Source organism: Mobula hypostoma, chromosome 14 (assembly GCF_963921235.1).
Source record: "Mobula hypostoma chromosome 14, sMobHyp1.1, whole genome shotgun sequence".
In the NCBI taxonomy this organism is placed as follows: domain Eukaryota; kingdom Metazoa; phylum Chordata; class Chondrichthyes; order Myliobatiformes; family Myliobatidae; genus Mobula; species Mobula hypostoma.
The window spans coordinates 41,772,799-41,786,667 of NC_086110.1; the positions used below are offsets into that span (position 1 = coordinate 41,772,799).

Sequence of the window (13,869 nt, forward strand, 5' to 3'; positions counted from 1 at the left end):
CTTCCTCAAATTTGGAGACCAAAACTTACACAATACTCCAGGTGTGGTCTCACCAGGGCCCTGTACAACTGCAGAAGGACCTCTTTGCTCCTATACTCAACTCCCCTTGTTATGAAGGCCAACATGCCATTAGCTTTCTTCACTGCCTGCTGTACCTGCATGCTTACTTTCAGTGATTGATGAACAAGGACACCAAGATGTTGTTGTACTTCCCATTTTCCTAACTTATCACCATTCAAATAGTAATCTGCCTTCCTGTTCTTGCCACCAAAGTGGATAACTTCACATTTATCCACATTAAACTGCATCTGCCATGCATCTGCCCACTCACCCAACCTGTCCAAGTCATCCTGCATTATCTCAACATCCTCCGCACATTTCACACTGCCACCCAGCTTTGTGTCATTTGCAAATTTGCTAATGTTACTTTTAATCCCTTCATCTAAATTATTAATGTATATTGTAAGTAGCTGTGGTCCCAGCACCAAGCCTTGCGGTACCTCACTAGTCACTGCCTGCCATTCTGAACGGGACCCGTTAATCCCTACTCTTTGTTTCCTGTAAAACAACCAATTTACAATCCATGTCAGTATCCTACCCCCAATACCATGTGCTCTAATTTTGCCCACTAATCTCCTATGTGGGACCTTATCAAGGGCTTTCTGAAAGTCCAGGTACACTACATCCACTGGCTCTCCCTTGTCCATTTTCATAGATACATCCTCAAAAAATTCCAGAACATTAGTCAAGCATGATTTCCCCTTCATAAATCCATGCTGACTTGGACCGATCCTGTTACTGCTATCCAAATGTGCCGCTTCATCCTTTATAATTGACTCCAGCATCTTCCCCACCACTAATGTCAGGCTAACTGGTCTATAATTCCCTGTTTTCTCTCTCCCTCCTTTCTTAAAAAGTGGGATAACATTAGCTACCCTCCAGTCCTCAGGAATTGATCCTGAATCTATAGAACATTGGAAAATAATTACCAATGCGCCCACGATTTCTAGAGCCACCTCCTTAAGTACCCTGGGTGCAGACCATCAGGCCCTGGGAATTTATCAGCCTTCAGTCCCATCAGTCTATCCAACACCATTTTCTGGGTAATGTGAATCTCCTTCAGTTCCTCCGTTACCCTAGGTCCTCTGGCCAGTACTACATCTGGGAGATTGTTTGTCTTCCCTAGTGAAGACAGATCCAAAGTACCTGTTCAATTCTTCTGCCATTTCCTTATTCCCCATAATAAATTCACCTGTTTCTGTCTTCAAGGGCCCAACTTTGGTCTTAACTGAATGCATGCGTTAGTCTTGCGAGACCATGGATCTGCGCCTGGAAAGTCTTCACTCTCCAGGGCACAGGCCTGGCTAAGGTTGTATGGAAGACCGGCTGTTGCCCATACTGCAAGTCTCCCCTCTCCACGACACCAATGTTACCAATGTTGTCCAAGGGAAGGGCACTAGGACCCATACAGCTTGGCATCAGTGTTGCCGCAGAGCACTGTGTGATTAAGTGCCTTGCTCAAGGACACAACACACTGCCTCGGCTGGGGCTTGAACTCACGACCTTCAGATCGCTAGTCGAATGCCTTAACCACTTGGCCACGTGTCACAACTAATATTTTCCTCTTCAAATACCTAAAGAATTCTATGACTTGAAGGGCTACAGCTTGTACTATTCAAAACTTGAGGTCGGATGGGCAATCTAACACCAGTTATTTGGGAAATTGACATGGTGGATAGATACAGCTGAATGCCATCATCACAAATTCAGTGAGTCATACAGCTCATCAAGTCTGCACAAACCGTTAAGCATTCATTTAGACTAATTCCTTTTTATTCTCCCCCATGTTCTCAAACAACTCTGCAGAAACTATCATTCACCTAAACATGAAGAAATTTAAAGTGGCCAATTAACCTACCAACCCATATGTCTTTAGGATGTAGGAGGAAACTGATGTACCCAGAGGAAATGAGGTCACAGAGACAACATGCAAACTCCATACAAACAGTGCCATCAGTCAGAATTAAAAACATATTGCTGGAACTCTAAAGCAGCAGCTCTACCAGTTGCACCACTGTGAAATCTGATTCATATCTGTGAATAATGTCACTGAAGAGCAACAAGTGGCCAAGAAAGAGGGATGAGCCAAATATAGCTCTGTGGAAAATTACAAAGGCCATTGCTGGTGTATGGTTGCTAATGACACACTCTGTGTGATTATTGGTGAAAAACTCCACAGAGAGTTCAAGGAAGACAAGGAGGGACAATTCACGAAGTATTGCTCCAGTAGCATTACTTAGGGCAGCATCCAAGCAAATTTTAATATACAAATACAACAGATTCTGCAGAAGCTCAAAATTTTGAGCAACACACACACAAACTACTGCAAGAAATCAGCAAGTTAGGTAGCATCTATGGAGCAGTCAATGTTTCAGTCCAAGACCCTTCACGAAGGCATTTTGTCAGAGATGGAGATTCATAGCACATTAAAAGGCACTATGATGAAGAAAAGATTTAAGATGGTGGAGCATTTCAAATTTCAAAGTAAATTTTATATCCAAGTATGAATATTTCATATATTATCCCAAGATTAATTTTCTTGCAGGCATTTACAGTAGAAATATAGAATCAGAATCAGGTTAATTATCACAGGCATGTGTTGTAAAATTTGTTAACTGCAGCAGCAGTTCAATGCAATACCTAATGCAGAAGATTAAAAATTGTGCAAAAGAAAACCCAGAAATAACATATTAAAAGAAGTGAGGTAGTGTTCACAGGTTGAATGCTCATTTAGGAATCGGAGGGCAGAGGGGAAGAAGCTGTTCCTGAATAATTGAGTGTGTGCCTTCAGGCTTCTGTACCTCTGTAACAGTGAGAAAAGGGCATGCCTTGGGTGCTACAGGTCCTTAATAATGGACACTGCCTTTCTGAGACACCGCTCCTTGAAGGTATAACCATATAACAATTACAGCATGGAAACAGGCCATCTCGCCCTTCTAGTCCATGCCGAACTCGTACTCTCACCTAGTCCCACCGACCTACACTCAGCCCATAACCCTCCATTCCTTTCCTGTCCATATAGCTGTCCAATTTAACTTTAAACGACAACATCAAACCTGCCTCAACCACTTCTGCTGGAAGCTCGTTCCACACAGCTACCACTTTCTGAGTAAAGAAGTTCCCCTTCATGTTACCCCTAAACTTTTGCCCTTTAACTCTCAACTCATGTCCTCTTGTTTGAATCTCCCCCACTCCCAATGGAAAAAGCCTATCCACATCAACTCTATCTATCCCCCTCATAATTTTAAATACCTCTATCAAGTCCCTCCTCAACCTTCTACGTTCCAAAGAATAAAGACCCAACTTGTTCAACCCTTCTCTGTAACTTAACTGATGAAACCCAGGTAACATTCTGGTAAATCTTCTCTGTACTCTCTCTATTTTATTGACAGCTTTCCTATAATTCAGTGACCAAAACTGTATGCAATACTCCAAATTTGGCCTCACCAATGCCTTGTACAATTTCAACATTACATCCCAACTCCTATACTCAATGCTTTGATTTATAAAGGCCAGCATACCAAAAGCTTTCTTCACAACCCTATCCACATGAGAATCCACCTTCAGGGAACTATGCACCATTATTCCAAGATCCCTCTGTCCTACTGCATTCTTCAATGCCCTACCATTTACTATGTCAGACATCCCACCTCTCTCGGAAGTTCCGGGAGTCTCCCGCATATCGATAGTGGCTCCCTGATGCCCGGAAATTATATACAATATCCCGGAAATTATTTTTTTGAGCAGAAGAGGGAGAAGGAGAGGCAGAGCGAGCATCCTGATTGGTCTCTCTTCGTGCTAAGAGCAGGCCACGAGAAAACAATATGCTTTGGCGATATGAAACGATGAGTCAGCTGCATCTTTCCTCATTCCCTGTCACGCACTGTTGAATTTTAACGCACGCGAGGTCATCAGTGACCCAAGACGTGCAAAGGAATGGGTCCGTGACCCATTTGTGAATGTCCCCGGTGAATCATCCATGTCAGCGCGAGAAAAAGATCAACTCCTCGAGCTTGTAAATGATGGTGAGCTGAAAAGCATGTCTGACATAGCATCTCTGCCGGCATTCTGGATCAAAGTCAAGGCTGAATATTCTGAGATAGCCACAAAAGCACTGAAAACGTTGCTTCCATTTCCAACATATTTCTGCAAAGTGGAGTTTTCTGCAATGAATGCAACGAAAGTTGCGGAATAGACTGGACATAAGGAACACCCTTTGAGTATCGCTGTCTCCCATCACCCCTCAATAAGACCATGTTGTTGCAGGAAAACAAGCCCAGGGCTCCCACTGATTCAGCAATATTGGTGTGTTGCAATGGTTTTATATGTTCATACGAGGAAAATATGCGCTGTGTGTTTAATATCCAAACATTACTTAAAATGTTATGATGCTATTGACTTATAAGTGACTTATAATCCAGTGGTCCCCAACCACCGGGCTGCGAAGAATACAGTGGTGGCCGGAATGCACCCAGCACATCTTTAAGAAAAAAGCCGAAATAAACTTTGGGTGCCACCTGGCACGTAATTGTTGGCCCAGATCAGAGGCGATTGCCAATTGCGTTGTCTCTGATCTGGGCTGACATTTACGTGCCGGGCGGCACCTAATCAATTAGCTTGTTTATTTTGGCTTTTTTCTTAAAGATATGCTGGGTGCGATCTGGCTACCACTGTATTCTTTGCGGCCCGGAGGTTGGGGACCACTGTTATAATTGACTTATTACTACATTCATGCGAGGAAAATATGCACTGCGTGTTTAATATTAAATTCGTTAGATAAACACCTTTAGAAACGAAATTGAGTGTATTAGCCACTTACAAGTGACTTACATTTGTCTTATACCTATATTCCGGTTGCGTTTAACACTGCCCCCCCCCCCCCGGGGTCGGCCGGTCCGCAAGAATATTGTTAATATTAAACCGGTCCGCGGTGCAAAAAAGGTTGGGGACCCCTGATTTAAACTAGCTGGCTAGCTGCCAAGGAGCTACACTATTGATGTCCTATGTGATGAGGCCAAACTCCCTGTAGACGTGCTTAAAGTTGTAATAGAATAAACATGATAATATAATATAAGTACATATTTTAATGTCACATTTGCTGCATATACCCAACTTGGTTTACAGATCAGACAAAATCACTGAACAAAGTATTACATACACCCTTGGAGGTCAACAGTGGGTGGGGGGCGATATGGGGTTGCATGGGGCGGGGGTGCTACCTCCCTGAAATGAGTTTTTGCAGGGTGGGATATCTGCCATGTATGTCCTATTTTGACTACTCCTACCAAAATGTAGCACCTCACATTTATCAGCATTAAACTCCATCTGCCATCTCAGATGTCCTGGGTATTTTGTAGGCTAATATCCAAGATGGAGCCAAGTAAATTTACAACCCCCTGCAGCTTCTTTCGGTCCTGTGCAGTAGCACCGCCCCCCCATACCAGACAGTGATGTAGCATGTTAGAATGCTCTCCACGCCGGTACATCTATAGCGTGTATTCATTGACATGCCAATTTTGTTCAAACTCCTAATTAAGTATAGCCACTGTCTTGTCTTCTTTATAACTGCATCGATATGTTGGGACCAGGTTAGATCCTCAGAGATCTTGATCCTCAGGAACTTGAAAAGCAGCATCAATGAAAAAGCTACACACAAACCCTGACAATGTGCAAAAGATGACAAGCTGTGCAAATACAAAATACAATAAAAATAATAATAAATAAGGTATTTGGAGAAAACATGATTGCAGAGTTTGAAAAAGAGACAGCAATAATGGTTTTGAAAGGTCTAAGGTTGCTGCCTAAGCAAAGGAAGCCATAAGTAAAGCCAGCAAGCATCAGAAGCAAGAGATGATAATATAGTAGAGAGGTACTGGCTGTAGTTGAGAATAAAAGGGAATTTGAAGAAACCACTGAACTTCATGGAAACATGGAAGAGATCATTCCATTTCCTCTTTCATTGCTCTTCCTTTTTCAAAGTCTGGAGTTAAAGGAGTGGCAGAAGTATGGAGAGCAAACAGTTACATAAGGGTTTTAATGTTAGGGACAAACAAACATCATATGCTCTTCATACTTTATATTAAAAGTGACACAATAAAAAGAAAACAATGACAGTAAATAATCTTGTCAATCCCCATTTAAATGTTGGGCTTAAAAAAATAAATCATCTCTGAATCTTCTAACTCAATTGTGTACAGGCCCAGTCTTCTTTCATACGTGCTAGGAAGTGTCATCTCCAACAGAAAAGTGAATAACAACTTACTCTTGACATTCAATAGCATTATCATTGCAGAAAGAATCACCCACCATCAATATCCTGGGGGCACTAATGAGCAAATCAGCAGGACCAACCAAATAAATGCTTTGGCTACAAAAGCAAGTCACAGGCTTGATATCCTGCAGCAAGTAACTCACCAAAATCCCTCTAGTTTATCACCATTTACAATGCACAAGAGCTGAGCTACCAGGATTAATACAGCACCAGCAACTTTTAGTATGTTTGACATCCAGGATAATTCATATTCTTGACCGAAACCTTATGTCCACCTAAAACATTTGTGCCCTCTACCAATGGCATACAATTGCTGCACTGTGCACCTTGTACAAAATGTACTATACTTGCCTGCCAAGCTTTACCATAGCTCCTCCCAATCCTGTGGTCATTATCATAATTAGGACAAGGGCAAGAGGTGGTTTGGGTACATCAGCTCTTGCATGGTGCAGTCCAAGTCACATACTTGCCATTCTGACATTGCTGTTCAGTCCAAATCCTGTTACTCTCTACACAATACCACTGCAGAAGCACCAGCAAGATTGCAGCACTTTGAAGAAAACTCATCACAACCTTTTCAAGGGCAATATGAAATATGCAGATCCCCAAATTAATTTGAAACAAATTCTCTTTCTTCAGCCTATAAGAGACAATAATTATTTTTCGGTAATCTTTTCTTTTCCAATTACTTATAAAAGTTCTTAGAAACTGTTCTGTTGTTTATAATTAGCCTACTTTCCTAAGCAAGTTTCCTTAGCAAAACTTTAGTCATTCTTTGCTTCAAAATTACCAATTTCAGCTAAGAATCTACAAGTTCCCAAGAAGCCTCTTTTAAATAACTTGCTCATCACATCAGACTTAAAAATTCAACTGTGTCCACATAAAGATATCGTAATTCAGCAACCAGACAGGCAATAAGAAATTTTTAAAAAGCCTGTAAATCTGAAATAAAAATCAAAGTGCTGGAAATACTCTGAAATACTAAGTTCTGGTGCAGGCCTGCTGAGAATTTCCAGTGCTTTGTTTTAATATCAGACAGGTAACACCACCCAAACAGCACACAAGTTGCAGTGCTTCACTACAATTCTTTCACCTGCCAGGAGAGAATTTTGGTTACATACAAGGAAGAAGTAGCTATTGAGTTATAGAAAATTAAGTGGCGACATTTTCTAGAATATTTTTGAAATAATTTCATACAGTCTTGGTGTTAAGGGGATTCCAATCACTTTTTAAAATTCTTAAAAAACACATTTAATTTCCCAAAAATTTACCAGGATCCTAGTAAGGTCAACATCTGTTGGCCACTTGTAACGGTCTTTAAGAGGTGACAATGAACCAACTTAAATGTCTGCAGCCTTTCTGATGAATGCACTCACACAATGCTGTTCGGTTGAGAATTTCAGGATCTAGCTTGAAAGAAGTGACAATGTACTCAAAGCCATAATGGTGTGTGACTTTTAAGGGAACCTGCAGGTACTGATGTTCCCATTAGCACATTGTCTTTGGTTGTCTTAGTGGTAGAGGATCTGGCTGGAAGAAGCTGCTGGATTAGCCTTGGTGAGCACCAGCGTCCAGAGATAAAGGGGATGAATATTTTGTGGTGGAATGCAAATCAAGCAGGACAAATTGCTCTAGGTTCCAGATGAGTTGTTATATTGATCGAACTGCACTCAGGGAAGTGGAGAGAATTCTGTCACACTCCTTGTAGATGATAGAAAGGCCCTGGGATGCCAGGAAAGGCCATGCTCTTTTCTCACTACTGCCATCAGGCAGAAGGTACAAGTGGCTCTGGACTTGCACCACCAGGTTCAGAACAGTTACCCCTCAACTATCAGGCTTTTGAACAAAAGGGGATAGCTACTCTCATTTAAGGACTATTTTGTCTTGTTATTTCACGTATGTTATTGCTATTTATTTATTATCTGCATTTACACAGTTTACAGCTCCTGATGTTTACAGTATACAGATCCTGTTTACAGTTACTGTTCTATAAATTTGCCAAGTATGCCTGCAGGGAAAAAATCTCAGGGTTGTATGTGGTGACACGTATGTACTCCAATAATAAATTTTACTTTGAACTTTGAAATGGGTGATTCATCACAAAAGGGCAAAGAAAGAGCAATGGCCAGGAGAAAATAATTACTCCCCATGCACCTTATCAACTTTCTTTCGTACTTGGATCATTTTAATGAAATCACCTCTGAATTTGGGGGGTCGGGGGGATCAAGGGAGAAGAAAACAAACATTGAAAGCAAGAGTTCAACAATGGTAATAGCTTTGAATGTCAGCTGTAGGTAGTAAATCTACTTTTTTCATTGCACCTCATACTATTTTTTCCATTGTAGTAAAGGTGGCCTTCATTTCCAGATTTATTCTGTATATGAAATAGCTTTGCAATGCAGAGACTAATTTTTAGTGTTGAGACAACAGTGTAGACATGACTGCAATTAGAGGAGAAAATTACTGGTTATGACAAATTTAATGAGTTTAGTTGTAAAATTCAGTACATTTATTGCAAAAATCCCACATACTTCCAAGATCTTCTGCATGTTTGCAGCATTTTTAAAAAATGTTTCATTGTGCTGCTCCAAACATCTGGGTTTTATGTTGTGCTGAAGGCAACCTAACATTTTTCAAGCATTGGATACATCTCTGGTTTAAAAGAGATAATGAAAATATATAGTTCAATTTGCTGAGATCCATTTTATAACACTTCAATTACTTTCTCTTGATATCTTAAATTTCAATGTAAATATGGTAATACCAGTATTTTTTAATGTTAAAAGAAACTTGGTTAAACTATTAAGTGTTTGTGTTAATGTTTAGTTTTTTGAAATTCAAAATAATCAAGCCAATACTGGTGACTGAGATATGTTAAATTTTGATAAAGAACTAAGTTTCTACTTTTAGGCATAATGCATGGATTGCTGATTGCAAATGAAGTTGCAATAATTTAGAAAAATATTTTATGCCCTGTCCCCTAAATTGTACTTAAACTCATTGGAATATCACTAAAAAATGGCTATTAATGGATACAAACTTAACAACTATTCCAACATCTTTCTAAAATATTTTAAGAGTGGTACTATGTTGCAGTTTAATATACTTGTTCATCAAATAACTGAGTCATCCGATAACCATTTTAAATAACTGGACATAACATTCTAAAACTTATGAAGGCATTTACTAGTTATATAGTGCAGAGTAATTAATTTCCAATCATTTATTTTTAAATCATTCAAAAGCTTTACAAATGTGTCTGTTGGTTTCCTTTTACACGTTTTAAAACATTTCCTGAAACAGATGAAAAGATGTGGGGAGGGGAGATTAATGGACAAGCAAGAAAGAACAAGTTGCAGGGTTACTGGGTAATCAGAAGGGAGCCAAATGCCCTCTTTCTGTGTTACAAGAAACAATTAATAAAAACTCCCTACTTTGATTGCCTGTTAAGTTTTTTTTTTAATTACTGTGACAGACACAAGTCCCCACTTCTACTGGATGCAATTTGTGTTTGAAATTCAACATTCATTTTGCTGAGTGAGGGTAAAAATGCACTTCTAAAAAAACCTGGTGGGGGACTCAAGGCCCAATTCAAACTAGATTCTTCAGCATGACAATGTATAGCAATCCTGGCATATTGAATATTTTCTTTTCCCTTTAATCCAATATCTTTTAGTAGAAAGCGAAACAATAATCTCATGTCTTGTGAGGAATGATTACTTAACAGATTAAGGTGATCATTTCTACTGCACTCTGATGTAATAAGGTTGTCATTTACAGTGACAACCTTATTACAAAATCTTAGTTACATAAACAGATATATTTGCAGAACACATGAATTAATTCATTCTTCTATTTGTTCTTTAAATTGAGATGTATTAAAATGTGTACAGTGTTATACAAGTCCTAAGACAGCCAAAATTAAAATTATGCTACAGATATGTAAGACACAATGCACTTTTGGAACTCAATTATAGTACCAACAAAACAAATATTCAAAAACTTTTAGGGGATTTCAGTAACAATAATATATCGATATTACAGTAGCCAAGTCCATATACCATACAAAATATTTATTTTAAATGTGCCAAATGTATGCCAGCTCTGGATTTTAAAATAGTCTTTGAATTAACTTAAAATGCAAATAAAAGCATGTTAAAGATCTTAGTCTTATCATGACATGGTACAACCATTTTGTTCAATGAATAGCGCAAAAAAAAATCAAGATTCTATTGTACACTCTAATGGCAAAAAAATTCACACCAGAGTGAAATGATCGGCATGATTCTGGAAGAAAGTAAGCATAACTTACATCTATGTAGTTCCTTTAGCGCTGTGTAAAACATCCCAAAGCTTATCATGGGAATGTAGTTACACATAAAACCGTTAATAAAACAAAGAAGAACACCTTATATAAAGTAGAATGAAGAATTAAATGATAGTAATGTTCAAAAGCAGGAACAAAAAGAAAATTCAGAACTAGGGCTAAGAATTAAAAGGTATAGTCACCAATCATGGGGGGAAAAGGGGAGAGAACCACAAGTTTGAAGAACACTGTGTTCTTGAGAGTTGTCAAACTGAAAAAAGTCAGAGGTGGAATATGATAATGATTTTTTTAAATGAGGCATTAATAAATCAAGAGTCAAATGCAAGATGAGGCTTGAATTAGGCAGCGGGCACCAGTGTTTTGGATGATTCAAATTTAAGTAAGACAGGAAATAAATATTGGAATAGTCAAGTCTGGACATGATTGCCAATGAGTACTCCAAATTCAGATGCGTTCAGATAGATGAAGAAACAGCGATATTATGGGGTTGTTATTGTGGTTGTGAGTATATTAGGTCAGGACCTCAGCTCAGTCAAATTAGGAATAGAAATTGCAAAACACTCTGAGACAGTGATCAGGAAACAGGATGGAATTGGTAGTAACTCAACAGATATTGTTGCTGAAATTAAAGTCAATAGTTTTGTCACTCCAAACTTTAACTTGGGGAAATTTTGGCTTATCCAAGCAGACATCAACCAAGAAGTCAAACAATCAGCAACAGTGTAACGGTCAAGAGAAGTGGTGATGAAGTAGAAATAGATATACTAATGGAATATAATGTCTTTGAATTGTCTTTGAAGTAGATGAAAAACATTAAGAGCATCAAGAAATCTTGGTGCGCCGACCGAATATAAACTTTTTTTTAAGAACAGTGAAATACTGACAAAGTTATCTCATTGAAGAGGTTAAAAGTCATTGCGGAAACTAATAAAAATCAAGTTGCAAACAATATTCTCGAAAATGAAAGACAAGCATGGAGGAAGCGAAATTTTGCCAAACATCCAATTTTCTAATAAAAAAATTACAAAAGAAAAATTTTAAGCTAACGAAGTTAAGCTATAGAAATTTGCCTTGCATGCAAAAGAACATTAAATGTTACTAGAACTGTTTGTTATGCGATTGAAATAAAAGATCTGTGAAGAAAACAGTCTTTCCACCGCGTAGTTTTGTTAGCGTGTGTATGTGTAGCATCCCACCTTGCAGATTGCTGAACTACTGTTCCAGTTGGCTGCAGTAGTCGATGTGGCCGCGACGGGGACAGTGGCTGTATTGGAAGTACTATCGATAATTCTCTGGATTTCCAGCAGCTCCTGCCTCAGGACCTGCTTCTGATGGAAGGTGAAGGAAGGGTGGTTGGAAGCCATGGTAAATAAGAGCAGGAATTCATCGCCAGTCCTATCGTGAAGCTGAAGGCCATAGTTATTGATGATGGAATCGATGTGGGTAAGGGTGCGGTACAAGACCCCGGACGCCTCCCTGTTGTCGGAGCATAGTAAGGCCAAGGAGACGATGAGTTTACTGCGGACCACTTCGTCTGTCATGTTGGTCAAGCTGGCTAGGTCAGCCACGTTGTTAGCTTTGATCTCGGAATCCCTGAGAGAATGGTAGTCCTTTTTGGCCAAGTCCTCTAGACAGGAGCCCAAAAAGCGTAGCTCCAGGGGGATACAGAGGTCCAGCAACCCACAAATGAAATCCACTCTCTGTGAGGAATTTAACTCGCCGAACCAACGGTAAACCTCATCCCGTTGCAGCTGCTTCTGCATCATCTTCAACCACACAATCGCAGGGCTGATCGACAGCCCCCTTTACGAATATTTAAAACTGGAATACAAGCACAACTTTCAGCTTCGCCGCATTTTGTTTCTTAGGCGATCTTGGTGAAGGAGAATTTCCGTTTTGATTTGGCAAAAGGGGAGAAGAAAAAAAATGTACTTTTCCTTCGGCTGAGCGAAGGGGTGGGGGGGGGAGAGACAAAACAGCTGTTAACCGGATCGGTTAGCGCCGCACGGTAACGCTGAAGGCCATTCGTGTTCAATCCAAGATTTTCTTCCCGTTGTCTCCCTTCTCTTCCAGGTCTCCTCGCTAAAATGAATCGCTGACGACCTAGTGTGACGCGCACCGCTGCTGACGGCCGAGAGTGTGACGCGCACCGTTTCTGACAGCGATTTGTTGTCTCCTGTGTTTGGGCTCGCGCCCACCGCGCGCTCCAGCTGTCGGCTACGCGCACTGGCTGTTGGCGAGCTGCCGGCCGTTTCTTTTAAAATCACGGCCGCCTCGCGTCGTCTCCGCCTCGCCCACATGAACCAAGCGAACCGCCCCCCCCTCAAGGGACACCGGCGATTGGACAGTTCCACTGTCAATCTTCAACCCTCTCCGCTCCGCGTCGTTCTCCCCTCATCAATAACAAATCGAACGTCATTCAGCACTCTGCATGCCTCTTTCCCAACTCAGATTTTACTCTCCTATTTAGAAAAGACAAACGAGATCGTTTTGTTTGGGGTTTTCAGTACCACGCTTCGCATAGAATTCTTCGAAAGGGCTGCGCTCTCCACCAAACCTGGTCGACCAAAGTCCCGCCTTCAGCTTTTCCAGACGGACTGTTCTCCAAAATCTGTTCCTTTTATTGCTGAATATCATTGTCAATTATCTCCCTTGCAAATAGTTTGGGCTGTGATCGGCCTCATGAGAATGTATTTACCAGGCCGAAGTTCTTTAAGTTTATAGGGCTCAATTTACATTCGGGGAGGCTGTGTTACGTAATGTTTTGCAAATAGCGGTTAACTCATTGAAGAATGTTGAATAAGCAGGCCAAGACTTCATTAAACTGAAATATGATCTTTATATAAAAAAGCCGAACACAGTAAACTAATTCGAGTTTTCTTGTAAAAAAATATTAATCATTCCAACGGGCGTAATGGCAGAAGTGTAACCTTTGGATGGTTGTTAACATTGAAAGAACGCAAAAGTGTTGTATACTTTACAAGACCGATTCCAGTACCCTGTGTCATATTTACTGACGAATAACAATAAATAGCAATTATTTCGCAAATGATTTATAATACATGGTGTTTTGGCTTAACAAAAATACCAACAACTTAATAAATTCTTATTAATATTTTTCCAACAAATATGTCCTTTCATTTAGAGATCATCAGGATCTTTGCGGTTTCTTATGTCACATCCCACTTTCCCAGATGCTGCTGCAGGAAGT

At 40.1% G+C, this 13,869-nt stretch overlaps 1 protein-coding gene across 1 annotated transcript in view; it reads right to left on the reverse strand.

The window, feature by feature from the left end:
• zcchc14 (zinc finger, CCHC domain containing 14) overlaps window positions 1-13,559 on the reverse strand; it is a 155,496-nt gene extending 141,937 nt beyond the window's left edge. Inside the window, exon 1 of the mRNA XM_063067000.1 lies at window positions 11,855-13,559. Within this exon, the coding sequence (XP_062923070.1) occupies window positions 11,855-12,424 (570 nt within the window). The 5' untranslated portion in view covers window positions 12,425-13,559. The remainder of the gene's footprint in view (window positions 1-11,854) is intronic.
• Window positions 13,560-13,869: the final 310 nt, after the last annotated feature.